At 49.4% G+C, this 25,182-nt stretch overlaps 3 protein-coding genes across 3 annotated transcripts; 2 read left to right on the top strand and 1 right to left on the bottom strand.

The window, feature by feature from the left end:
• Positions 1-12,338: 12,338 nt before the first annotated feature.
• On the top strand, positions 12,339-13,379 carry LOC109777365 (protein STRICTOSIDINE SYNTHASE-LIKE 10-like). The gene has a single exon (XM_073511915.1). It carries the CDS (start codon positions 12,339-12,341, stop codon positions 13,377-13,379), a length of 1,041 nt encoding a protein of 346 aa, XP_073368016.1.
• A 779-nt stretch (positions 13,380-14,158) lies between these two features.
• Positions 14,159-15,295, top strand: LOC120976810 (putative calcium-binding protein CML23). Its single transcript, XM_073510744.1, has one exon. The coding sequence runs from the start codon at positions 14,482-14,484 to the stop codon at positions 14,812-14,814; it is 333 nt and encodes a 110-aa protein (XP_073366845.1). The 5' UTR covers positions 14,159-14,481; the 3' UTR covers positions 14,815-15,295.
• LOC109777367 (protein PAT1 homolog 1) lies at positions 14,981-21,122 on the bottom strand. Its single transcript, XM_020336010.4, has 5 exons — positions 20,822-21,122; positions 20,356-20,513; positions 19,089-19,145; positions 18,467-18,539; positions 14,981-17,838 (listed from the first exon to the last, which is right to left on the bottom strand). Exons 1-5 carry the CDS (start codon positions 20,880-20,882, stop codon positions 15,758-15,760), a joined length of 2,430 nt encoding a protein of 809 aa, XP_020191599.1. The 5' UTR covers positions 20,883-21,122; the 3' UTR covers positions 14,981-15,757.
• Positions 21,123-25,182: the final 4,060 nt, after the last annotated feature.

Below are 25,182 nucleotides of genomic sequence, written 5' to 3'. Positions count from 1 at the left end.
TCAACGACAGCTAAAGGCTGGCGAGCGCATGCTTACGCAGGTTAGGCGGGAGAAAAACGATCTCCAAGATGCCAATACCCAGCTGGGCGTTGAACTGAAAGATGTTCGAGCCCAGCTTTCTGACTCCATAAAGGAGAATAAGAGGCTTCGACGCGGCATTTTTAGTAAGTGCTTGAACGAACTTTTATAGAGTTCGGCGAAGAAACCGGCTAACAGAGTTATATCTGTAGGTATGCTGACGGGTCGTCCCGCGGAGGAGATGCCCGGGTCTGCGGGTGATCTTCTACCAGAGCTCTCACAACTGCACGAACAAGTACGGCAGGTGATGCAAAGCATTGCCCAAGCCTTGTGGCCATCGGCCTCCCTGCCAGGAGGCATGGGGGAGCTTGTAGAGATGCTCAAGGGAGCGCGACAGCGCTTCCGATTATGGAAGATATCAGCCTGCCGACAAGGTGCAAGGGAAGCCTGGGCCATGGTGAAGACACGATATACCAAGGCTGACCCGAACCACATGGCCGAGGTCGGACCTGTGGGGTCTGATGGGAAAGAGATCCCCGTCAGTTTGGTGTATGACCAGGTGAAATTAGCCGCAAAGTATTCCCAACAGGATTGTAGGCTAGACATCCTGTTGGATGGTATAGAAGAAGAATTTAGTCAGTCTAAGTGACTGTGTACTTCCAGTGACATATATTGTCCCTAGCTGGATTGTAAATCATTTGTCATGGCGGACCTTTTCGCTTCGACCTCTGGACCCGACAGTCCGGAGTGTATCCGAATACCCGCTCAGTTATGTAAAAACCGGGGTACGCGTGGAAACCAGGCGTAGGGGTCATAAGTGCTTGAACAGACAAGTACCCAACTAGCTATGTTATATTACATGGATAGTAAGAAACATCTTCTAGGAAGAATAGTTCCGTTAAGGGTTCCTTTCCCTGGGTACGCATGCATTAATGTGCATGTCCGAACTGTGAAAAAGGACGCAGGATATAAACATCTGGGGGCATGTATTACAATAAATAGAAGTCATCTTTTGTTCACCGACCGAATATTCCCTTAAGAACGCTAGCTTTCGGCTTCACCCAGTCTGAGGTACACATCCGGCTGACCCGGCAGTAAGAATCGCAGAGGTGCTCCCCTTATGCCCTAGCCGAATTAACTGGAACGTAGGGCATAAACACAAGAGCCAGGCAACCCAGCTTGGCCAAAACTTAAGTCATATCGATGCATATAATGGCGAAGAAAAGGTACATGTGGAAAGGTAACACATGTACGGGGGCATAAAGCCCGGAACATAATTATATTAAGCTTCTGTATAAGAAGCCCCCAGGTATAATGAGCACGCGTGGCGCGTCAAGATTGTGTAGTCAAGACACATTTTAACCTTTTAAGGCTGTGAAGAAAAAGGGAAGAAAGAAAGAAAGAAAGAAAGAAAAGACAGATAACGGATATATAAAAAATTGACGAAGGTAAGGAGACGAACACATAGTCCGGCACTAGGCGTAGAACCTTCGGAGTCTGGCTGCGTTCCATGGGTTTGGCTCGAGTCGATTGTCTAATGCATCCCGCAGACAGTACGCTCCACCGGTCAGAACTTGGTCAATAACGAAGGGACCTTCCCATTTCGGCTTGAGCTTGTTCTTTTTCTTCTCCGGTAGGCGTAGAACGAGTTCGCCAACGTTATAAGTTTTGGCCCGTACTTCTCTGCTTTGATACCGTCGAGCCTGTTGCTGATAGAATGCGGAGCGGGCTTTTGCCATGTCACGCTCCTCCTCCAGGGCGTCCAAACTATCCTGCCGATCAAGCTCGGCTTCTTTCTCTTCGTACATGCGTACTCGAGGTGAGTCATGAATTATGTCGCAGGGCAGTACCGCCTCTGCGCCGTACACCATAAAGATGGTGTGTATCCGGTAGTGCGATTCGGCGTGGTCCGCAGCCCCCATAGTACGGAGTCGAGCTCCTCGACCCAGTGCGTATCTGATTCCTTCAAGGATCGCACTAATCTGGGTTTAATGCCGCTCATGATAAGACCATTCGCTCGCTCGGCTTGACCGTTCGTTTGCAGGTGATAGACAGAGGCATAATCGAGCTTAATGCCCATGTTGCTGCACCAAGTTTTTACCTCGTCGGCTGTAAAGTTCGAGCCGTTATCGGTGATGATGCTGTGGGGGACGCCGTAACGGTGTACAACCCCGGATATGAAGTCTATCACTAGTCCGGACTCGGCCGTTTTAACTGGTTTGGCTTCTATCCATTTGGTGAATTTATCCACCATGACCAATAGGTATTTTTTCTTATGGCTTCCCCTTTTAAGGGGTCCGACCATATCAAGCCCTCAGACCGCAAAGGGCCAAGTAATGGGGATTGTTTGGAGAGCGGTAGGTGGCATATGGCTTTGTTTTGCAAAAAGCTGGCAACCGACGCAACGTTGAACGAGGTCATGTGCGTCTGCTCGGGCCGTCGGCCAGTAAAAACTTGTACGGAAGGCCTTGCTTACAAGGGCCCGAGCTGCGGCGTGGTGGCCGCCAAGTCCAGCATGAATTTCTGCCAAAAGTTGCCATCCTTCCTCTTCGGAGATGCACCTTTGAAGTACTTCGGTAGCGCTTTTCTTATAAAGCTCTCCCTCGTGGACCTTGTAGGCTTTAGACCGCCGCACAATGCAACGTGCCTCGTTTGGGTCCTCAGGGAGTTCTTGCCTAGTTAGGTAGGCCAAGAAGGGTTCTGTCCACGGGGCGATGACAGCCATAATCACGTGGGCCGAAGGCGTTATTTCGGTGGCAGAGCCTCCGATTACGTCGGAGTGTTCCATATCTGGTGTTGTGGCCAGGTCCGGACTGTTGTTGCTGGTCTCTCCTTCCCATACCACGGATGGCTTAAATAGCCTTTCCAAAAAGATATTAGGTGGGACAGGGTCGCGTTTAGCGCCGATGCGGGCGAGGATATCCGCCGCTTGATTGTTTTCTCGGACCACATGGTGGAATTCAAGCCCCTCGAACTGAGCTGACATTTTGAGGACGGCGTTGCGGTAAGCCGCCATTTTAGGGTCCTTGGCGTCAAAGTCTCCATTTATTTGAGATATTGCGAGGTTCGAATCCCCACGCACCTTTAGGCGTTGAATGCCCATGGATACTATCATCCGGAGACCATGCAACAGGGCCTCATATTCTGCTGCATTGTTGGAGTCTGTGTATAATATTTGGAGTACATATTGGACTGTATCTTCGGTGGGGGATGTCAGGACGACGCCTGCCCCCAGACCAGCCAGCATCTTAGAGGCGTCAAAGTGCATGATCCAATTGGAGTACGCGCTGTACTCTTTGAGTGGTACTTCAGAAGCCACCGTAATTGAACACTCTTGAAAGTAGTGTCATAATTTCCGGGATGCCATGAAGACCGCGTATGCTATCTTTTGATAATGTGGGTATCGTGATTTGCATGGAGTGAGGACAGTGGATATGTAGTATACAGGCTTTTGAAGCGGGAACTTATGTCCGTCCGTCTCTCGTTCGACGACGAGCACTGCGCTTACAACTTGGTGTGTTGCCGCTATATATAACAGCATTGGTTCACCGACGTTTGACATGGCCAAGATTGGGTTGGTGGCCAAAACGGCTTTTATTTCTTCCAATCCGGCCGTGGCCGCATCCGTCCACTCGAAGTGTTCGGTGCGTCGGAGAAGGCGATAGAGGGGTAGTGCCTTTTCTCCTAATCGGGAGATAAAGCGGCTTAAGGCAGCCACGCATCCAGTTAATTTCTGGATTTGCTTGAGGTCTGTTGGGATAGCCAACTGGGACAGAGCTCGGATTTTGGCCAGATTTGCTTCAATTCCTCTACTGGAGACGATGAAGCCCAAGAGCTTTCCGGCGGGCACGCCGAAAACGCATTTTTCCGGATTGAGCTTGATGTCATATGTTCGGAGATTGTCGAACGTGAGCCTAAAGTCGTCTATTAAGGATTCGACGTGTCTGGTTTTAATGACCACGTCGTCTACGTATGCCTCCACTGTTTTTCCAATTTGTGTTTCCAGATATGTCTGAATCATGCGTTGATAGGTTGCACCGGCGTTTTTGAGCCTGAAAGGCATGGTGTTAAAACAGAAGGGGCCGTATGGAGTGATAAATGCCGTTGCGGCTTGATCGGACTCCGCCATCTTAATTTGATGGTATCCGGAGTATGCGTCGAGGAAACACAATGAGTCATGTCCTGCGGTAGCGTCGATAATTTGATCGATGTGGGGGAGGGGGAAGGGATCCTTGGGGCAAGCCTTGTTAAGGTCCTTGAAATCGACACATAGGCGCCAGGATTTGTCCTTCTTTGGTACCATCACCAGGTTTGCTAGCCAGTCCAGATGTTTTATTTCTCTAATGAATCCGGCCTCGAGTAACTTGGCTAGCTCTTCTCCCATGGCTTGTCGCTTAGGCTCAGAGAAACGCCGAAGAGTCTACTTGACCGGCTTGAACCCCTTTAGAATGTTAAGGCTATGCTCGGCCAGCCTGCGTGGGATTCCTGGCATGTCTGAAGGATGCCAGGCGAAGATGTCCCAATTCTCGCGCAAGAAGTCCCGCAGTGCGGCGTCTAATGTGGGGTTTAACTGTGCCCCGATGGATGCTGTTTTTGTAGGGTCCGTTGGGTGGACCTGGAATTTGACTATTTCGTCTGCTGGTTTAAAAGAGGTGGGCTTGGGTCTTTTGTCGACTATCACGTCGTCCTTGTCCACTGTGGAGCGCAGCGCAGTTAGTTCTTCGGCCGCAAGGGCTTCGGATAACGCCTTGAGGGCTAGTGCGGCGGTTTTATTTTTGGCGCGGAGTGCTATGTCCGGATCACTAGCTAGAGTGATGATTCCATTGGGCCCGGGCATTTTGAGCTTCATGTACCCGTAATGGGGTATAGCTTGGAAGATCGTGAATGCCTCCCGCCCTAAAAGGGCGTGGTATCCGCTACTGAACGGGGCCACTTCGAATGTGATTTCTTCAGACCTATAATTCTCCGGCGTGCCGAATACCACATCTAGTGTGATTTTTCTCGCACATCGTGCCTCCCGACTAGGGATGATTCCTCTGAAGGTCGTGCTGCTTTGCTCAATGCGGCTCTTTTCTATTTCCATTTTTTGAAGAGTCTCCTCATAGATGAGGTTTAATCCGCTGCCACCGTCCATGAGCACTTTAGTAAGCCGGAAACCGTCCACAATTGGACTAAGGACCAAGGCGGCTGGTGCTCGGGTTGTTCGGAATTTAGGTTCGTCATTGGCATTGAAGGTTATAGCCGTATCGCTCCATGGATTTATTGCTGCCACGTGGCAGACTTCGGCAAGGCTACGGAGTGCTCGCTTGCGCCTATTATTTGAGGCGAAGGTCTCGAAGACTGTTAATACTGTATTGTTATTTTTCAACGGGATGGTGCTCTGTTGTATTGTTGATGAGGATATCCTCGCCGCTCTTGGCCACCTGCCGGAGTATCCAACGTGCTCTAAGGCTATGTGTTGGCATGGTATCCGTTGTACTGTGAATTTTGCATGGCCCATTGAGCCATCCCTCCAATACGATTCCACGCCCTGTAGTGGGCTTTTGTTTCTTTGTAATTGGATCGGGTGACTTACGAGAGTACACCCTTTTAGTTCGGACGGGGGGTTTAGTGAGAGCCGGAGGATCCCAAAATTTTGTTTAGGTTTTCCAGGCGCTTTCCATCGCACAGTACTTCTGTACTATGGCCGCCAAGTCAGCAAAGTGTGCTATGTCACGGCGACTTATGGCGTTGAGGATTCCCTTGTCCGTGCAATTTTTGCAAAATAATGAAATTGCGTCTTCCTCGCGACAGTCCTTGACCTTGCTCATTACAAGGAGGAATCTGGCCCAATAGTGATGTACTGTCTCTTGGGGCTCTTGTCTAATGTGGGAAAGATCACTTATATCTGGGTGGGTGGGTAGATTTAGGTCCGAACCCTGACCCGATCTGAGACCCAGGGGCGGAGGAGTTTTCGAGCTTGGCAGTTCGGGCTCCGGGATGTTGCACAATAGATCTGGCCCGCTGTCTGATTCTAGGTTCAAAGCTTGGGCCATGTCCTCCCGTAGACGGGTACCCGGCTTGGAGAGCTCGGGAATCCGGACATAGTTTGTCCTCAAGATAGAGGAAGAATCGCTGCGTTGCTCCTCCACCACCGCTATCTGATGGGTGACCGGCAGAGAGTTAATCTCCCTTTGGTCGGGTTTAAGCCCGATCCGATCATAGTCCGTAGCGACTCCCAGGGCGGCGATGCGATCCAAGAGCTCGTTCAAGGAAGAGAGCTCCATTGGATCCATCTGCTCGGCGAATCCCGAGCCGACGTGGAGGCTGTTTTTGATGACCCGAGAAGTCATCGTCGGCGCAACGGCCGAACGGGCGGTCATGACGAAGCCGCCTAGTCGGAGAGTTTGGCCTACAGCCAGGGCTCCCCCAGAGGTGATGTTGTCCTTGACAACAAGACGAGCCATCAAGCCTTATGGTGATGGCACAGTGGAACTCTGAATGAAAGCACCAATGTCGGTGTCAAAATCGGTGGATCTCGGGTAGGGGGTCCCGAACTGTGCGTGTAAGGCGGATGGTAACAGGAGGCGGGGGACACAATGTTTACCCAGGTTCGGGCCCTCTCGATGGAGGTAATACCCTACTTCCTGCTTGATTGATCTTGATGATATGAGTATTACAAGAGTTGATCTACCACAAGATCGTAGAGGCTAAGCCCTAGAAGCTAGCCTATAATTATGATTGTTGTTGTCCTACGGACTAAACCCTCCGGTTTATATAGACACCGAAGGGGGCTAGGGTTACACAGAGTCGGTTACAAGGGAGGAGATCTACAGATCCGAATTGCCAAGCTTGCCTTCCACGCCAAGGAGAGTCCTGCCCGGACACGGGACGAAGTCTTCAATCTTCTATCTTCATAGTCCAACAGTCCGGCCAAAGTATATAGTCCGGCTGTCTGAGGACCCCCTAATCCAGGACTCCCTCAGTCATGTGGGCCTGCATCGGTGGAGAGGCTTGAGTCCCCCGCGCATGTGGTACAGCACCGTGTCATGGAGGAGAACGCGCACGTCCAGCGCTACTTGGTTGCGTTGGCGAACGGGCGGTTCTCCAATACCTGGCAGATTCTTTGGGGATCTCACCGGAGCTATGATCCGGTGATGGTTCCTTCTCTTTGGGTGTCCACCGCGGCCCACTAAACCTAGAGGAGCTATTATTCGAGATGTATTAGTGATATTATATGATGATCTTTGCTACAAACTACTATATATGTACTCGATGATGGATTATTAATTACCTATTAGTTATTTGCTTATTGAATGCAAAAGATGAGCGCGGTTTGTGCTACAAACTACTATATATGTATTCGATGATGGATTATATGATGATCTTTGCTACAAACTAGGTTCGATGATGATCTTTGCTACAAACTACTACAAACTACAATTTTTAGGTGTTTTAGTTGTCATATGATGATCTTTGCTACAAACTACTATATATGTATTGGATGATGGATTATTAATTACCTATTAGGAAATGTCTGACGACGAAAGGGAATTCGCTATGTGCGATTACTGCGAAGATGAGCGCGGTCTGTGCGACAGGCCTCACCTGGTAGAAGGTCGGCACTTCAGCATCAAGCTCCAAGAGACCTTCGATGTTGAAACGGTACGCAACGACGACAAGTGTTTTTGTTATTTTTTGCATGACTTCTCTGCTTCTTCAACGTGTAATTTCCATCTTTTACAATTCGACTAGCTTATCCCATGCCATGCAAGACGCTATGTCTTGGAGAAGATGGGTTTTGAAGATCATAAAAGAATGGAGACAAACATAATTCAACTAAGGACCCATCATGGTTATGATTTTGCTGTAAATCTATACAATTCTGTGAACTCATCCAATTTTGGTTGCCTGAATTGGGAAGCCCTTTGCAAGGCGTATGATTTTCATGAGGGTATGCTTCTCACCTTCGATCTTGGTGATCCTGACATCGACGAAAATAATATGACCATTTGGGTCCTTGTTGACACGCTTCCAGTTCTACCGCTGTGTGAGTTTCTTAAACATATTTACCAAGTAATTTATATTGTTTATTTCAAAATATTTGACAGCTTATTTTCATTGACAGCTTATTTTCATTCTTCAAAAAATATACGAAAAATGGTAGACAGAACCTACTACTACAATGATGAAGCACAATTAATTTATAAGGAGCAAGATGGTCTTATCGCATTTTTTACTAATCTTGAGAATTACAATAGCTATTATCAAACTCCTCCACATTATGGTCAATACGTGCCACTAGTGCACGTGTTGAACTACGGTAACATCAATGGAGATATCATGGTAAGATTTTCTACTATTACGACATCCGTGCATCTTTTGCATAAATTCTTCTAAAACTAAACTACATTGCTAACTACAAAGTTATTACTATGTTTTTGAACAGAAAATCCCGATGGATTGTGTGCCTCATCTGATGTTGCCGAGAGATCGCGTTAATGTTATGAGCTTACGGCCACCACGGCCAGGTCAGCCGCAGTATCCACATCACTCCTGTCCATACCGGATTTCTAAAAGCGAGGAAGCCATGATAATAAATGATTTCAAAAAATGTTTGAACCATCGTAGAGAGCTACTTGGAAGCAACATTGTGCGTAGGCCAAGACTTGGAGACAGGATGATCTCCGTTCTTTATTATGGAGAGTCAGTTTTCCTTAATGGAGAGTCAATGCCTATCTTGTTTTATGATATTTTACCTAAGAGAGGGTAGAGTAGGTCCTATGAGAGGAGTAGGTCGTAGCTAGAATGTGTTATTATGTGCTACGATGTGTTAGAGTTGATGATGATGATGATGAAGAGTTGTGATTATGACTAGTGACCAACTTGTTATATGATGTCTCATTGACGAACATTGTTTGGTGGTGATGACAAGTGGTAATGAATATGCTATTTAAACAGACTAGTTCATGATGAGTTGTTATTGTATAAAAAATATATCTGTTTAAACATGTATAGCGCCAAAATGCTAAAAAAAACATAAAGTTAGCAGTGGCGCGGGCCAAAATATTACCAGCAGCGCTCACTTACCAGTAGCGCTCCCAAGTGCCGCGCTACTCGTACTTGAACTTACCAGTAGCGCTGGCCTAAAAACGCGCTACTGCTACAAAATAGCTGTAGCGCCGTAGCAGTAGCGCTGGTGCCCGTGCTACTGGTAGCTCAAAAACCAGCGCTACTGGTAAGCTTTTCCCTAGTAGTAGTGTACTTCCAGCCAAAAGGTGCGCACAGAGTTTAACTGCAAGTTGCAACCACAATGCCTATATCAGGAGAGTTTCTTGTTACCAATTTCAACTTTCTGTATGTGCGTCACCTCACCGCCATCTTGCAACTTATAATACCTGCTGCAGGCATTATACGGCACGGCTCTTCTGTAAGAAAAGTATGATGGGAGCATTATCGTGGCCATGGACCAAACAATTGTGGAAAAAATTGGCTATGTCGGTGAGAGGAAGGTGATAAGCGCTTGGAAAAAATTGTGTGGCCAGTGGTTGCCTGGGTTACTAGTTCAATCTTCCTGCACCTCAACATCTTGTTTTCTTTATCGGTGAAAGGGAAAAGGGGTATATATCCCACTAAAGCCAAAATTGCCACACGTTACTGTTCTTCATTTTCATTTCATTTTCTAATTCATTATACGTGCTTTTATTTAACACGTAAACTTGAATGTCTACGCGAAATCATTGTGCAGGAAATCTCTTGGTTGCGGCGCAGAGCGGCTTGTTGTCGAGGTTGAAAGCACAGAGGAGAAGTACCATCCGACCCCCGCGTCGTCCCCAGGCGACTCGGGGGATCCCATCTCGCTGGCCGGCGCCGCACCTCTCTCTCCTCCCCCCTCGCCGCCGCCGGGCAAAACCCGCGCTGCGGACGGCGGCGGCGGGGCGTTCGCTGCGCAGCGGCGAGGTTCCTTGGTGGTGGGAGGCGCTCTTTCCGCCGGCTCGGCGGCGCAGCCGCGGCGGCTCCCCATGTGCGACACCGGCGGCTCCCTGCGTGGATCTCGCGCTAGCGCCTCCAGATCCGGCCGGCGCGGGTGAGGAGGGGTGGCGGCCCTCCTTCCCCTGCTCATGGGCGATGGGGCGGCTTCGGCGGCCCGGCAGCCCGGCGGCTTCGGCGTCCCTGCGGCAGTGGCGTCCCGGTGGTTGGCTCCTCCGCGGACGCCCCTTTGTGCTGCGGTGGCGGCTCCCAGTATGCAGCGGCGACGGATCCCGGCGCGGTTCTCGCGCTTCTGGACTCGGTCGGCGCGGGTGCGGAGGGGTGGCGGCCCTCCTGCCCCTGCTCGTGGGCAGTGTACTCGTCTGCGTGGTGGCTGCGTGGTGGATGCGGTCCCTTTGGCTGCCTGAGGTGGGGGAATGTGGATCTGGCAGGCGCCCAGATCTAGCTTGTCGGTGCTGCTCCGGGTGCCGGTGAGGAGTGGGTTGTGGTGGCTCTCCGATGTTGCTGGCGCGGCGTCTTCGTGGAGGTGGGTGGGCCAGTGGAGGTTCGGTGCGTGTGGGTGCCGGTGGTGACGGGTGCTCTGGGCGAAAGTTTTGCCAGGTTCCGGCCAGCGGCGTCGGCGTCCGTGGGCGTCGTTTCACCTCCTTGGAGGCGCCGTCGTGGAGCCCCGTGTCCGTCACCCTCAGACCTTGCTCTTCGGGTGAAAGCCTAAGGCCCGACCGGGTCGGGCGGCGGCATCGTCATCGTCGCCTCCCCCTTGGGGGCGTCGCCTTGAAGAGCATTGGTTCCCCTTTGCGCGCTTCATGGGCTGGACACTCCCGACATTGCGGTCGGCTGGTGCCCGTCCGGTGATGTGGATGTTAGCGGGGCTTCTTGTGTGATAACGATGGCAGTTTCAAGCGGAGCAGGCTTGCTGATGGGTCTTGGTAGTCAGTCTCTACCGGCGTGTTCGAGGGGTTGCCATGCCCCGCTTTGTCTTCCTGAAGTCGGAGCTGCTGAGGAGGGGCCCTTGCGGCGACGATAACACGAGACGGGTGGTTAGCTCTGGCGCTGGCTCGGCACAAGCCCAACGCTTTTCCCTTGGGATGCTCGTCGATAGAGTCAGAGCTGTCTAGTCGCCGGCGCGTGTGGCTGACTGTTTGGCATCGGCCGGCGCAGGCCTCGACGCTTGTTTGCGGTGAGGGCTTCTTCGGTGGTCGTCGATGGTGGAGTCGGGGTCGCCCTCGCGGAGGTGTGATGACGATGATGCTGGGCTGCAACCTCGACGATGCTTTTCTCCTCGGCGGCGTGTGTGCATTCTTGTGCGGGTAGCCAGATCGCCCTGTGTCTTGTGTGGGCATGTTGTAACGGTTTTTGCCCGGTTTTCCGTTAATTAACCGGACAACTCTCTTCTTTTTTATTAATGAGATGAGGCAAAACTTTTGCCTCTGTTTCAGAAAAAAATATCATTGTGCAGTATTTAAGATGGAAGCAAAATCAGTATTATCAAAGCAAGACAAACGACTTACATGACACTGATCGATCAAGGTAGATTCTGGTAAGCTTCTTCTGCTCTGCTCTGCGATTCAGAATTTCTGTGGCTTGCTTCATCCAGGTTCCAGATCATCGTCAGTCTTAAGGGAACTAGTATTGTCGTCGACCTTCATTCCAGCGGGTGGGAGATCGAGGTTTCGATCATGTGGCAATCGGCCACTAGTCACCATGGATCTGCATTAATTCGTAAGAAGTGATTGGTCGATGGTAGCACTGAAATTTCCGAAGAAGAAAACCGTCAATCCAAGAGCGTGCGGGGTCGCCTTCGCCACCTGCCGCGGCCGCCGAACGCAGGCGCTCCGCCCCTCTCTCTCTCTCTCTCTGTTTTTTTTTAGATTTTTTTTTTGAGACAAAAAGATTTATTTTTAGATCTCTGGTTTTTTTTTTGAGAAACTTTTAGATTCTGGTATGCGGCGACCAAGATGATGGGCCTCCACGGCCCGCGCTAAAAATTGCCATAGCTCGGCAGGCCCTGCGCGTAATTTTTTTTATTAAAGTTTGATTGAATCGTGGGCTGGGTCGTTTCCGCAAAACATGCAGCCGTTGTTTTGGTCCACGATTTTTACGAGAGGAAACTCGTCGTAGTCGACACGTACTCGAAACTCGTAGCCGAGTCGGGGCACCAGATACCATCACGTACGAATATAAAAGGCGAGACCCCCACCCGATTTCCTCCACCAGAACATCGACGAGACAAAAAAAGACAACCAGAACATCGAGGAGAGCAGATAGAAGGAAATCCGTCGGGAGGATTCGAGTGCTTAAGCCAACAACAACCACGTGCGAACGCGAGATCGACCAAGCAAGTTAGCGAAACAATGGGCTGCTGCATGAGCCGGTTCGTCAAGGCGACGATCGCAGTCGTCTTGCTCGTCATGATCTTCACGTCCGGCGCAATGGCGGCCACCAGCTTGGACGCCACCCGGATCCAGCAGCTGCCGTTGGCGGACGGACTTCTCCAAGGGCCAGAGAGTGTCGCCTTCGACGCCCAAGGGCACGGCCCATATAGCGGCGTCTCCGACGGCCGCATTCTCAGGTGGGACGGGGACAAGATAGGCTGGACCACTTACGCATATGGCCCTGGCTATGACGAAGATATGTGCACGGCTTCGATATTCCGCTCAGCAACTTCCACGGAGAGTCAGTGTGGCCGGCCGCTCGGTTTACAGTTTCACCACAAGTCTGGGGATCTATACGTGGCTGACGCCTACAGGGGACTCATGCGGGTTGGTCCTGGTGGCGGGGAAGCCACGGTATTGGTCAATGCGATTGATGATAAACCTCTCCGCTTCACCAACGGGGTTGACATCGACCAGGTCACCGGTCAAGTCTACTTCACTGATAGTTCTATGAACTATGACAGGACGCATCATGAACTAGTCACAAGATCAGGGGATTTAACAGGGCGTCTCATGAGGTACGCCCCACGTACCGGTGACGTCGCGGTCCTCCAAACACGCCTGGCGTATGCAAACGGCGTCGCTATCAGCACCGACCGTACGCATCTAATCGTCGCATCTACCGGACCGTGCAAACTACTGAGGCACTGGATCAAAGGGAGCAAGGCGGGGACGTCTGAGCCATTTGCCGATCTCCCCGGCTACCCTGATAACGTGAGGCCTGACAGAAGGGGAGGTTACTGGGTGGCGTTACATGGGGAGAAGAATGAATTGCCCTCTCGCCCCAATAGCCATTTGCTCGCTGTGAGGATCGGAGCTGATGGCAAGATACTTGAAGAGATGAGGGGGCCCAAGCGCGTCAAACCCGCTGAGGTGATGGAAAGAGACAACGGAAAATTGTACATAGGCTCTATTGACTTGCCGTATGTCGGCATAGTTACACGCAAGCAGGGAGGCTAAAATATTTTTTGTGTTTTGCAAATAAATGTAATATCTTTATTATGCACATTGATTGTTGATAAATTATTGTGTACTATGTCTTAAGTTCCTCAGACCCACCAATATTTTTTTATTTGATTGATTGCAATAATCGTGAGTTTCTTTGTTGATTGACGGAAAGGTTATCAATCGTAAGTTACGGCAAACTGTTCATTAATATGATGCATGCTTTGACGATGATTTCCCCTTGTTGGGTGTGTTTGTTTGTACCACGGGGAACATTTTATGTGCAGCGATTGTGGGAAGGTGGATGTATTTGCCGCCGATTGCCATATTGAGCTGTCTCGTATAACATAAAGCAATAATACTTTGATTCGGAGGGAAATCAAAAGATGGATTAGTTTGGAGGCACAGACTGAAACCTGGATCAATCGATTTGGACTAAACAACAGCTCGTCTAGATGTTTTTTCGTTCCCTCAACAGAGACACTTTTGGTACGTGCGTCAATCACTTGTTGGCGATGAACACGTCGTAGAGCACGGTGTCGGAGCGGGCCCCTCGTCCATGTCGGCGCCTCCCAACGATCGACGGCGCCGAGGCCTTGGGACGGCAGCACGAACGTCACCTCGGTCGCCAGCCTCCATGGTGGTGGCCGTGGCGCAGTACCCGCCGCAGGTGTACAATCTTGGCAGCGGGTCCTCTACGATTTCATCATGGTCTCGACCCGCCTGGCGCCCACCTCAGGCTCGCCGGCGTGATGGTGCGATGAGAAGCCCGTGTGCAGTTGGCGGTGCCACTGAACTCATCCAAGCGCCGTACTACAGTACAGTCAAAAGATGTTCACTGGGCCAAAACTGAAGTTCAATTTTAAATGGCACGGCGGTTTTAAATAAACCCATCGTTCTCGCATCCTATATATTCCGTCAAAGAAAGAAGGTCACTCATTTTATTTTTCCTGGTCCGAAATTTAACTCGCTCTTGGTGTCACCGTAGAAATTCTGGACTAGTAGGTGCTATTTGGCTTAGTTTGCTCGCCCATACCAATTCCCAGCTATAAATACCACACAGCAGAAGTCGATGTCAACCAGCAGCAGGAAACCAGCTACCACCCCAGCCGAGTGAATGAGCATGGCCGCATCACGGCAGATCTCCACGGCCGAGCTGCGGCTCTGCATCAAGGAGGCGCTGGGCGGCGACATGTCGACCGAGGAGGTGCAGGCCCTGATGGCCTCCGCAGATACCGATGGCGACGGGCTGCTGGACGAGGAGGGGTTCCTGAGGCTGGTGCGGGAGGCTGAGGCCGGCCACGAGGAAGAGGAAAACAGGTGCAGGGAGGCGTTCGGGGTGTACGAGATGGAAGGGAGGGGCTGCATCACCCCGCTCAGCCTCAAGCTGATGATGAGCAGGCTAGGCCTGCACCTGGAAGTCGACGTCTCGACGAGTGTCAGGTTATGATCCGCCGGTTCGACCTCAACGGCGACGGGGTGCTCACCTTCGACGAGTTCAAGACCATGATGATGATGATGGCATGAGATCTAGATTATGCCCACACATACAAAAACTCAACTTCTATGCAAGACATTCGGTTTTCTATAATGAAAACCGGACAGGGTGGCCTCTGTTTTGCTCGAAAAAAAAGGAAGGTTGATTGTAATTCTATAATTTCTATCTTTGACTCAGCAGCACATACAATTGTATTGTTCTATAGCCAACTAGACTGGCCCCACATCCCTTGAGAAAAACAAAGTGCCAAACTAAAAAAGATGAACAAATGACAATGCTTCCATTTCCAGTGCTCCACTATAATATCAGTGGATACCTGGGAGGGACATGACACATCTATAAAATGTTGCAACCAAGAAAAACATCTTTCCAGCAGTAGCATATAAATAGCACTTACCCATCATTATTCCAACATACCTGGTCCTAAATAAAACAGATGGACCAGACTCCACACTTGACTCCTTTGGCACCTTCCATGCTCCAGTAAAAAGAACAGACAGGAAAGCTCTAGCAGTCGAACCTGTACACTACGGTCTTCTGCACCACGGGCGCATAAACGTTAAAAACTAGATTGCCCCGACGAGCGAGCTGACCAGTTCATCCACTGCACAGAGTTGCAGCAATATAAGTACATGTCTCCACAGTCTATTTGTGATCATCAGGTGGGTGTGCTATAGTAAATGACCCACATAAAAGGGGGGATCCATCTCTTTTTGTTGGTCTATGAGATTAATCTGAAACCTACACTTAAAGTCACAGACTGAAATAAGGCTACTTTCCTGAGCCCATGGAACTTCTCCCAGCTCAAAACCTTATCAAGGGGGCAATCATGCATGTCTTCGGATATATAAGAATAACCATTCCGAAGACAATTGCGCAGAGGCCTTGAGCTATATTAACCAGGAACCGATTCAGAAGAGATGTGTCCACCGCTAGCACCAGTGGGATTAAAACTGCTGGCAGGCGTGGTTCTCTGAGCGAAATCAAGCAGCATCTGGCGTTGCTGCTCGTTTGTGTGGGGGAGGCTTGCACGTAGCAACTCTACTGGCATCTCCCTGCTGGTTGCTTGGGAGGCTTCAGATCCAATCACAGAGCCTGATGCCTGCATCACAAACATCTGCAGAATACTTTCATACTTACTGAGGCAGTATTTTGTCAGAAGCCCAAAGAAAGCATCAAACGATGCCTGCCAGAGAGCTCGGTTTGACGGGGTATAGCTGGATACGGCACGCTGATCAGTCAGCAACTCAGTTGCTCGGTCCAGTACTGACTTGATAATAAGAGAAGCCCCGTCACCAGCAGAGCTACCAAGAGGACGGAGAGGTGGTTGCTCAGATGAACAGACAACTGCAGCAAGGCAAGCACTAAGAGCACCGAGCTCCATATGGTGAGCACAAGTCGAAACAGTCTTTGCCAGAGCAACTGTTGTCTCTGCTGCACTTGAATCTGATGGTAAACCCCCAAACAAGAACCTCAGGTGTCGGAAAATAGCCATGCACACAATCCTGGTCAACTCGCTTCCAGGGACAATAAGCCGGATATAACGAGCCAGAAGCTTACGTCCTTTGGGAAGAGAAACAATGCGAAGAAAGACAATATCATCCTTAGGGGCTAAACCAGATGAATTGGCAGATTTGCTGGGCCCAAGAGGGTCAGCAAGCTGAAGTGACGCGGCTAGACCTTCAAGGAGAACTTGTCGCCTTCGCCTCAGCTGGAAGCTGTTCTCCTGTGCCTGGCTAGACTGCAGGAGCCTGTCAATATCATCCACCTCAAGAAGAAGACCAATGGCATCTTCAACAGTGACCCTGGCTGCTACCATAGGTTCTTTCTCCAGGGACCTCACGGAAGACTTCTGATCATGAGGACCCTCACCTGACAAAGGATTGTCAACTTCAAGAAGAGACCGGGGCCTGCGAATGGAAGAGAAAGAAACTCTCCCAAGAGCATCGACCTGAAGATATGCATGCTGGTCACCACTTGATCTGGACTTGGAGGGCAAGTCTTTAACTGATGTTGGGGAGAAATTGGTCTTTTGCTTAGAACTGGAACCCTTTTTCGCCATGCAAGCTTGATGATAATAATCAACAACGTAAGGATCACTGCTGTGACTTGCCGAGTGCTGCATTCTTAGAATAGACTCAATCTCTTCAGATGACATGTACTTGGATCTAAACTTCAGTCCACCACTCTCACCGTTCTGACTACCAGTAGTATCAGATGGTGGTTGAGAAAAACGTAAACTGTGTTTTCCCCTTCCTGATCTTGATCTCTTGTCTCTTGATGAAGGAAGACTGGTAGCAGATTCAAACCTGCCTGGTATCTCTGGGGGGTGATGATGGTAGAATAGGTGGGGTGGTAAATTTAGGTAATTATGATGGTGGGATGGTTGGAGCTGTGCCAATCTCTGCTGTTGCTGAGAGAATAGCAGTGATGACATTGGGCTATTCGGAAGCGATATTTGTTTCTGTAACAAGTTTGGCAGTAGATTAAGGTGCTCCCCAGTGAACAGGTTGGCTTGGTTTGACCAGTCATTTTGCATTGGATTGCTTACATGCATATTAGGACCACCAAAGGGCATGCTTCCACCATATGGTAGTCCATGAGGTAACCCAACCATATGATACGGGGAACCTGGCAGTGGCATGCTCGGAGAACCCATCTGTATCCCAGCTCCAAACGATGGAATGCTCCCATGACGTGTAAGACCTTGAGCAGGATGTGGTGATCTACCACCTGGTGGCGGAAACGAGGTTAACGGAGGAGACTTTGGTCCTGTGATAGGTTCACTGGAACGGTGCTGCAGTGGCTGCTGAGGATAGGAAGATGTTCGACTTAACGGCTTGTTGTCCCCTTGCTGCATCAAAGAATGTGACTGCGATGACCACCATCTTTTACCTTCCTGGAATTCCTCATTTTCTAATATATCCTGATAATTGGGAAACTCGACATCCTCAGTCCAATCAACAGTTAAAGAACCTGAAGAATAAAAATCATTCCATAGATCAGTAACATATTGAATCTTGGGGCATATAACTGACTTTTACTATACACATAAGTTCGCATAAGAAAAAAAAATTATCCGACAGAACAGTATATAAGAACCTAAATTCGAGTCCACAAGGGATTGAAGTTTACTTTAAATAGTTGCTTTCCAACCAATAAATACAGACACCTAACCACTCTTCCTGATAACACTGATGACATTAAATTCCAAAATTATGTGCAACAATGCAATAAAATCATATCGTACTGGAGCACATGCTGAGCTTTCAACAAAGCCACATCCAAAAACTACAATATATTAATATAAACATTTCTGAAAAAAATCATAAATGTTTTTATCTACTGACATAGATAACATGATGTATAGCATGTCAAAAATCCACAAATAATATACAAGGTTAACAATAAGAGGCAAAACAGTTGAAGCGACAAAAATAAATATGGTGCAGAAGAGCATGCTGTGAAGATTGACTTGAAGATTCTTAAACAACCAAAGTTTGAGCATCATGTTTCATAGAGAGCAATAGTGAATATCACAAGTAAGCTTCACACCATTAAACACCAGTGTTATTTTGTCATAAGAGTAGCAATGTCAACTTACTTCCTCTTGAAATGGATCGTCTGTCACCGATAACACCAGGATTCCGTGTTCCACCACTAACGGTTCGGTTCAACTGAAATAAAATATGTAAATTTCTGAGTGCAAGCTAAGAAACAGTAACAGTAAACAAGCAGCTACTATGAACACACACATCATGTATAAGTATTAAGTCAAACAAAGACGGAGATGAAGGCGCAATGAACATAATCCTAAGTTGCATAGCCACTGACCAAAATATTACTCCAAAGCGAGTTCAATCCCCATGAACTCGGTGTCTACATCTTTTATGCCCAATAGGGCCTTTCATGGGTAAAAACGTTGAAAACGTAGAATAGGTAAATGTGGTCAGAATCAATAATCTATCTACGTCCATTAAGTTCAGATAATCAAATTATCAAGGATATAATAAGAAAAGAATGGATTGTCAAACAATAAGAGTAACCACTTAGCAAAATATGATAAAGCATAATGGGGCTTCAAAAAGTTGCTAATTCAAGAAGAATCTGCTGAATACTGTGTATCCCAAAAACATATGTGATAGGTGCATGTGGGAAAGGTCATATCCAACTCCTATCAATTTTTAAAGCTGAAACACTGGAGCAATAAGTCAAGAGTAGCAAACCTTAGCAAAAGTACTCGCAAGATCATCGACGTCCGACAAGTTACTTAGATTGTCAATCTGTGGAAAAAGGAGCTTGAGTCAGAATAACAGCATGCACTAGAGAATTTAAATAAATTATAAATCACAAGAAAAGATTAAAAAAAAACAGGAAGCATTTTGAAAATGGTATGCAGAGGGTGTCGGGTTAGCTAAAAGCATACACATGTCCCTGATTCCCCATACAAACTTTGTTTCTGAAAAGTACTGCACAGGGATTGACGGCTAATTACTCTATCATTACATGCACAGTTTGCCCATTACAATCAACTCGAGGTATAAGTTTATACATGCGCTCTAGCTAATCATGATCACGCAGTACAACTGAGCCACACAGTCAGTGAGTCACTAAAAATTGGTCATGTTAAGCACCACAAGCTTAAACTCGCTATGCCCAGAAATACATGACATGAATCTTAACGGCCAAACTTAGTCCATAGGAGACTTAAAACTAAGTATTAGCATTGCAAGATCAACGACGCAATGTTGACTGCAAAAGCAACTAGAGCAGTTCAAAAATGGCATGCCTACCAACAGACCAATCAGCTCTATTATTCTGCAACATAGTAGATTCAATGGTTATTTTCACACAGCAGTATTGACAATGTTGATCCCAAAGTTGCAGAAATAACTATGTTGAACCCAACAAAGTAATTCTGGGGGTCAAACAACACAAGTGAAAGTATGCTAGGATCCAAAGTGCACCAAAAATCCTACTCATAATTTCCTAAAAAAAATCCTACTCATAATCAACAATCAGATAAAAACATAGGCTAGGCTACTCATATAAGCAACAATCAGTGCTCTAGGGGTGTAAAGTCTTGACCAGTTAGTAATAGGGTGGGTGCAAGAGGATTTCCGCTTACTACATCCGAGGCAAGAAATTCCACCCTCTAAAGGAACTTTTGTGCTCTGAAAAGAAGTGCTGAAATCGTTCACTAGACGCACATTAAGATAGCCCAAAACTTCCCACCGGTCACCGAAGGACTTTGTGTTCCAACATTAGTGAATTGATCCTCATTTCCACCACATATTACCCCATAGGCCCACAAGGATTTATTCTTGATTCCTCCCGCACTAACCCTCCACTACTAACATCCAACTTGCAAAAACCGCACGCCATCGAATAGGATCAAGCACGCATGAGAGCCAAACACACAACACAAACAAGGCCAGAAGTCCATAACAAATATGGTCAGGGTGTGGACTAGGAAGGTCCCGGAATCAGCACCTCTTCTCCCACCGAAGAGAGCCGGTACAAGCCACCATCCTCTGGCCCGCTGAATCCACCGCCATTGCCATGGCCACCATCAGCCTCCAAGCAACCTAGCTCGAGCCCGTCGCGCGGCTCCTTCCCGAAGAAGGCGTACTGCCCGGCGTCAAAACTATCTGCAGCAAGGAAGCACAGATCAAATTAGCATCTTTACCCAGATTACAAGCTAGAACCAAGAACAGCATGTGAAGACCAATCAAGCGAACAAACTAGAACATGTCTTGAGCTCGCCGGGTCCGGGAGGCCCAACTGGAGTAATTCGCCGCTGGCAAGGCAAGATTCGCACCAGAAGCGCGACGAAGGCGCCAGACCCGAGCACCAGCACCCCAACAACACCAACCAAACCGGCGACCAGATCAAACGCTCCCAGGAAAACCGGCAAAAAGCGCACCGAACTCATTCACCACGCCGGCGCAAGCCTCACCTGCGGTGGAGGAGGAGGAAGCGCCGGCGCCGGCGCCGCCGTCGGCCTCAGCGCCCGGCATCTCCGCAGAAACCTAGCAGCAGCAACAGTAGCAGCGGCGGCGGCAGTCGGCGTCGCGCATCTAAGCTAGGCGAGGGCGCGATTCTCTTGGGCTTTCGGATCTGAGAGTTGTGCCTGTGCGTGCGAGGGAAGGGAACGGATAGCTCGGCTCGGCGGCCTCAGTGCTTTGCTCCCTCGGTCCTACTTCTCCCCCTCCCTCCTCTTTCTCTCTCCCCCTCCCTTCTCTTTCTCTCTCCTGCCTATAAATAAATGAGTACATAAATAAAGGGGAATATATTTTGGGATAAGGTAGCAATTGATTGCTCCCAAAGAAATAGGGCATGCAAATTTAAAGCAGTCCAAAAATAAACGCCTCCTTGTCCCCCTTGGGCGGGATTAGGGCTTTCACATTTTTGTTGCATTAATTACATATATATATAAAAGAATGCTGTTGCCTTGCAAGGCACACAACAATGGATCAAGCAGGGGAAGTGAGATTAGAAACGGTAGATGATGGGAGATGCTAAAGAAGCGTAGATAAGAGAGGCAGAGGGAGGCTTTTGGCGTGGCTTGATTGTTACTCTATCTACATTTAACTTTTCTTTATGCGTTTTCTTCTTTACCCCTTCTCTCTCTCTTTCTTTCTTTGAGACCATCTCTCTCTTCTTATGTGGTGTCCTGTTTTTGGATGGGACTTTGAAATAATTGGTTTTTTTTGTGTTTGTGTGTCACTGCTAAACTGTGTCATTTACTATATGGTTTTCTCTCTCTTCTATGATCATATACTTGTCTCGAGTAATGATGGTCTTTGGGGGTGGATTTAGCACTCTGTTAGCACTTGGTTGGTGGTGATGGGGAGTGGAGGTACTGTATTCGAGGGAGGGATCAAGCATCCTATGTTACTGTTACTAATAGAAAAAAATGAGTAGTGGTGTGGTGCTTTGTTTACATCAAAATGTTACTTCCTCCGTTTTAAAGTAGGTACCGTGGTTTTAGTTCAAAATGATACTCCACGATGCTTATTTTTCAAACAGAGGAAGTACTATATTGGACACTAACTTTACCCTGTGATTTACCGGGAAATGTAACCTTTCGCGAGCGTCTTCCTGCCAAGATTTTTGGCTTAGTTGATGTGACTCCTGCCTAGCCTTTCGAAAACAACGTTCAACTGATGTACTAGCTTATTATTATTCTTACCCTAGTGTGGTTGATTTTGGAGATGGCCTTCTGACCTATAAGAGAGATTTTACTATCCTCCTATGCTCATGTGTTGCTAGTGCCGTCGATGGCACCCAATCCGCATGCGCATGTGTAGCTTGCTTCTAAAAACGGACTAGAAACCTCATTTTCCAAGGTAGAACCATAAATGCTATGGTACCATGGCATGGTGCGGCCGTGCAAGGCTTCGACCATAAGTATTTCTTTCGTTCTAAAATAAATATCTTAATCTTAGTAACTTTGTACTCGAGTTAGTATAAAGTCGAGATACTCATTCTGGGATGGAGAAGTACAATTGTAACTCGCACCCGGTTCGGTCGCCCCAGACATTTATCTGCACGACCAAATGCCAGACTACCATTTCGTTTGTCCCTGGTCGAAATACATGCTCCTTTTTCCGACCCTGAAATGCCATCTAGAATCCCCGGAAAAAAGAAATACCATCTAGAAGAAGACGTGAGATCTAAAGAAGAGAGCCGGTACCAAACATGACCCTACAAAAGGAGCACGTACACCATCACCAAGTAATAATAAACTTTTAAAAGGGAGAAAGTGGTCAGGGATATGTGGATGGATGATAGGAGTATTCGCGCACGTAGAATGCTTTAGTATTTCTTTTCCGGTGGTGCAGTGAGTGATGCGGCAGGCAACAGGAGTCCTTTTCTCCGGGCCCTTTCCTTCTTCTTTTTAAATTTTTTTCAGCTGTCACGAGAGAGATAGAGTGTGTGAATTATTGGGCGCAGGAATATTCCGTGCCACCCAAATGGCTGGAGGAATATGTTCCGAGGAGCCTGGCAGGCAGGCAGCTGGTTAATCAGTCACCAAAAGCTCCGAGATGAGCAGATGGCACACCTGAGCTGAGCTGAGGTCGGACTGTACTTTTTCCCATTAATATGTGGAGTTGCTCTAGGTGTGTGTGAAGGGCGGTGGTTCATGCTCGGCCAATTTTTGAGCTGTTTCCCAAACGATGCATTCTCCAGGCCTTGTAAATTAACGATGAGAGCCAAGAGGCTGATACGGACTATTTAAAGAGTGATTTTTGATGCGTTTACAGCGTGCACGTACTTGGCCAAAGTTGGGTGGTTTCGAAGAAGCTTGATTAGATCGAGCAGTTCGGCTTACAAGCTACGAGGGGGAGTCGCGTATGTCTCACAGTGGAAACTTGCGAGTAGGATAGCATCCCCTTCTCTTTTTCTAAACGAGGATAACTTTTTTTTTCAAAAGTAGAAGTAGTAGGACAGCATCTGCGCTGCACGAGCCACCCTATATCTCTCCCGCTCCGTTTTGGACGACGGATCACCAAAGCAAAACCGCGTGCGTGCGTGCGTGCAGTCAAAAGCCGGTGCCACGCATCGCGGGAGTCTTGCTTGGGGGCTTTCCCCTTCCGGCTCCGGGCTCGCTGACGCCGTGCCAGTAGGTGGGTGCGCGCCCGCGCCGTGTTTATCCGCGAGCGAGCAGGCAGGGTGGGGAAAAGGCCGAGAGGGCTCAGGCCAACTCCACCGCGCGACTCCAAATTGTCCGAGGCTGTCCGTTTGAGATTAAACGGACACACGAGACGTCCCAACGCAGGACCCCATCCGCAAAAAGCGTTCGTTTCTGGTCCGTCTCACCCCATCCTGGGCGCAAACTTGGTCTGGTTTTGCGTCTGAAACGGACACGCCCGAACGTTTTCTGCATGGTCCTCGTCCGCCCCTGTCCCTTCGCATGTGAGGCCTGACCCGCTTGTCATTGAACAAAGGGGCCCACACACCCACCCATCCCCCTCTCTCTCCTCCTGTTCTCTCATCTTCACCGCTCCGGCGCGCGACGCAGGCTGGCACGGCGCCGGCGTGGCGGGGCGCATCGCTGGCGGGCCGGGGGCGGGGTGCGGCGCGGGCGGCGCGGCGCGGCGCTGGCGAGGCGGGCAGGGCGGGGCGAGGTGCAAGCGGCGGCGTGGCGTGCGTGGGTTGTGGCGCGGGGTGCAGGCGGCGGCGGGGCAACGCGGGCGCGGGCGTGCAGCGGCGCGGGGCGGGCGCGGGCGCGGGCGCGGACGTGCAGGCGACGGCAGGGCAGCGCGGGCGCGGACGTGCAGGCGACGGCGGGGCAGCGCGGGCGCGGCGGGGCAGAGGAGGTGCGGCAAGGCGCGGCGCCGGCTGCGGGCTGGACAGGGGCAGGGCGTGGGAGAGCGCCCCGGCGAGCGAGCACGAGCGGCCACGGCATGCCACGGCGGGCGCGGACGGCAGCGGACGTTTTGGGGTTAGTTGCTGTGTTGAACGACTCGAACAGACGCCAGACGCATATGTCCGCTTTCACACCCATCGCCATCCAAATGGATTAGAAATCGGACGTCCGTTTGGGGTCTTGCGGTGGAGTTGGCCTGAGCACATGCGGTGATGAGGCAGACGAGACGGCTATGCGTTCCTTCTCGATTTGGACAAAGCACACACGTCCTTTTCCTCCTCTCCCTCCCGTCTCTTTCCGTGCCCGTCCTCCTCTTTGCGGTAGCTGCAGCGGCCGTATCTGCCATCGTTCGCGGCCATCCCTCCGCCGTGTCGTTTTCGCTGCGTGCTTGCCGCGCCGGGTAATACGACGCGGTGCCATCTCATCCTGCCGATCTGCCGCTAGCCTTGTTTGTTTCTTTCCGGTTCCCGTGCATGCCACTTTTAAAACAATTCCACTGGTGAATGAACTCCCCTGAAATTTTCTTTGACGAACAAGTCAACCGGTTTTATCGACCACCTGGGTCTCGTTTACGATTAAAATCAGTTCCGATTTTTCAAGCAAGTCTTCGCATTATTGCGTATAAATACAAAAAAACGAGTATCTTCAGAGCCAAGCGTGTCGGCTATCCTTTTCTTTTGTTCTTAAACATGGAGAGAGAATCAGTGGTAGTATTAAACGAATTGCTTGCGTGTGGTGGCGGTTTTTAGAGGGAGGCGAGGCTCGCAGTCAGGAAGGAGCTCACTCACTCCCCAGCGTGAGGCATCCGATGGTTCTCACGTGAGGATGCACGTTGTGCATTGGATCCCAGGGAACCGAAGCCCGCACGCACATGGTGATTGTACTGCACTAGTGCACTGTACTGCGCTTCGTCTCGCATTAATCGGGCGTGCTGCTCATCATGG

Source organism: Aegilops tauschii, chromosome 3 (genome assembly GCF_002575655.3).
Source record: "Aegilops tauschii subsp. strangulata cultivar AL8/78 chromosome 3, Aet v6.0, whole genome shotgun sequence".
Lineage (NCBI taxonomy): Eukaryota > Viridiplantae > Streptophyta > Magnoliopsida > Poales > Poaceae > Aegilops > Aegilops tauschii.
This window is presented reverse-complemented; position numbering and strand designations above follow the sequence as displayed.